Source organism: Gavialis gangeticus, unplaced genomic scaffold (assembly GCF_001723915.1).
Source record: "Gavialis gangeticus isolate Ggan-Ray unplaced genomic scaffold, GavGan_comp1, whole genome shotgun sequence".
Lineage (NCBI taxonomy): Eukaryota > Metazoa > Chordata > Crocodylia > Gavialidae > Gavialis > Gavialis gangeticus.
Window position 1 is genome coordinate 20,680,068 of NW_017729033.1, and position 2,825 is coordinate 20,682,892.

Genomic DNA, 2,825 nt, shown 5'->3' on the forward strand with positions numbered 1-2,825 from the left:
CCTGCTTGCAGCTGGCTCCCTTAATTCTCACTATCCTGAAGAAGATCTTGCTTACTAGATTCTTCCAGTAGGATCCTTGCTGACCACAATTCAAACACCTACCGTAAGGATAGACAATATCCTTTTCCAGTGTACAGTCTTCAGGGTAAATATGACTTTAAAGGATAGATCAAACTCAAGGTCCCTAAACTCCATGTGATATAGACTGGTATCAGCCTAGTGATTTGCTGCTTCTCATACCCAGTGCAATGGATTCTTTTATTTTTACATGTAATGTTTATGACTTGATGATTGCATCCCTTACTTTTGAAGCTTGGCAAGCCTGCTGAACTGCAAGGTCCTGTCAAAGCCATTTTGAGATGAAACACATTTTGACATACACATTCAGATCTCTCGGTGTAAAAGACAGCCAAAGCAGTCATGTGGGTTCTTTTTTTCTTAAAATCATTTTGCTACATCTGAATTCTGATTGCTTCAGATTTTTGTAACAGAATTTATTCTCATAGGGATGAATGCCCCAAATTGTCTAGCAGTGTCTGTTAGGGCTGTCTCTTTTTCTACCACTTAAAGTTCAGTAGGACTGCTTACTGTGGAATTGGTTTTTAAAGATGTATTGCTTCCATTGATATGATACCAATAGATATCTTTCTTGCAAAAAGGGAGTTCTGCTGTTTTATATTACAGGGGAGAATCTTTCTTTTCATTCTCTACGCTGCTGCTTCTATATTCCATTTATTTTACACCCATCTTCCCAACCTGGTAGCCCCTTCCTCAAGCTGTTTAACTTCCAAAAGTTGGAATATGGAAATGAATAGCTCCTATAGAAAAGAGAATTACTCATGGGTAATTTTTATTTTCTGAAGATGGCCACTTACACTTAATATTCCCTACCCCTTCCTTCAGTTTGAGGATTCTGTAACTTTTTTGCACATGTGAGAATTACCATCTTTTGCTTTAAAGGAAAGCTAATTGTGGCTTCCAGGTATTTTTGACTGATTCTGAGTAGTTGTTAGCAGTAGAGCAGCATGGTAAATGCTTCAGGCATACCTATCTCAGAGGCTAAAATCTTAAACCCTGGGAGATTCTGCTTGGATCGGGGCAAAAACAAAGACCCGCCTGCCCAGTAATTCAGGAATGGGAATCTGTAGTGGTGGTTATACCTAGGAGAACAAGAACTTCAGCTAAGTAATCGTCTCTCTTCTTTTCTTTATAGGTTTGGAAGAGCGCCATTCTAAGATGCAAAGAAATCTGGACTTTTAACTCTATGCTACCTAAATATAGAAATTTGAAAATTGTAGCTTCCTTGCAGTTTATTTTATGATATTTGTACCTTTTACTTTTTCTGTAGTTTATATCCAAGAAATACCATGAGCACAGTAAGTATTTTTGTTTAATGAAATCAGTCCATTATTCCAGTTCTCAAATGCTCTGGAATTTTTAGATTTGTAGCAATTTGTGCTTTTTCTATAAGCAGTACATGCTTTATTACAGTATCTGTGTACACTAGATTGCACAAAAGCAAATTGAAAATTGCTGTAATCATGCTTAAATATTCTAATGCCTCTAGATATTGATGGCATTAATCCAAAAGCACCTTGGATTATAGGGCAAGTTTTAGGCCAGACTGATTGAAGTGGTCAGTGGAATCCCAGAATGACTGAGCATTATGATCTAGGCCTCTTGTTTGCAAATGATAATACACCTTTCCTGCTTGGCCCAAATGGGGAGAAATTTAGTGTTGATGCCTTTCCTCTGTTATTCCTAGTTCAGGTGTTGGAACAACCCAAAACTATATACTTCAGACCGTAGTTGAATACTTTTAGGTTTCGGTTTATAAACAAAAAAACAAGATTACATTAATATTAACTTTAAAACAATTTTTGGCATGTCTTTTTATTTTAGACTCAGCAAAAACGTCGTGGAGGAGAAACTGGTTCTAGGCAAACACAAAAACGAAGTAGGCTGGCAGCTTCAGCTACAGAGATGGCTTCAGAAGCAGAGCCAATAGAACTTGAAGAAAGTGGTAAGCTGTCTTTTTAATCTGGAAATAGTAACTTCCTCCTGGAGTGGTAAGAACCCACTTTCTACCTAGGTACTCTAAAACTTAGAGCAGTGGTCACCAACGAGTGGATCTCAATCCACCAGTAGATCTCGGAGCCTCTTGGGGTCAATCTGAGGCTGGGGTTGGGGGCTGAGTGCCCATGAATGCATGCGTGCACCCCAGCCCAGCAGGTCAGTCTGTGGGGGAGGGCAGGGGTGGGGACTAGATTGAGGCCACTGTGGTGAGGTACAGTGTCGCAGGAGCAGGGTTAAGTTGAGTGGGGCCCCAACTGGGTGGGACTTGCCTGCTAGGGAGGTATGCCCCCAAATATTTTTTCTCCCTCTGCCTCAATCTGTTTTTTTTTCCCCCACCCCTCTGCTCCATAGACTTACCTGCAGGGCAGCAGGCCAAGGGATGGCAGCAGTAGCACACAGTACATCTTGGGTTGCTTTTAAATGCCAAAGGTGATCTTCTACTTCAAAATTAGTGGTCTCCAACCCTTTTGAGTAAAGTTATTAAAGGTGAATAAATACTTGTTCCTGCATCAGACTTCAGAAAGTATCCTTAAGCCAATAGAGAAGCCCATTAGTATCCTAAACAGTTTAGCAGCAGGGTAGAAATTTGGTTTACACTCTGACCTCCTCAAGGTAGAAGTGTTCAGTCCACTTGTTGTTCAGAAAACATGCAAGATTAAAATTTAGAAGGTTTTTTCCTTAACCTGCGTGCATGTTCATGATGTCTGCCAAGATGTTAGGAAAGGATCTTTTTTTAAGATGAGGTAGGC

The 2,825-nt window shown here is 40.1% G+C and overlaps 1 protein-coding gene across 1 annotated transcript in view; it reads left to right on the plus strand.

The window, feature by feature from the left end:
* The first annotated feature begins 514 nt into the window (after positions 1-514).
* RNF4 (ring finger protein 4) overlaps positions 515-2,825 on the plus strand; it is a 27,094-nt gene continuing 24,783 nt past the window's right edge. The window contains exons 1-2 of the mRNA XM_019526357.1: positions 515-1,376; positions 1,903-2,023. Of these exons, the coding sequence (XP_019381902.1) occupies positions 1,368-1,376; positions 1,903-2,023 (130 nt within the window). The 5' untranslated portion in view covers positions 515-1,367. The remainder of the gene's footprint in view (positions 1,377-1,902; positions 2,024-2,825) is intronic.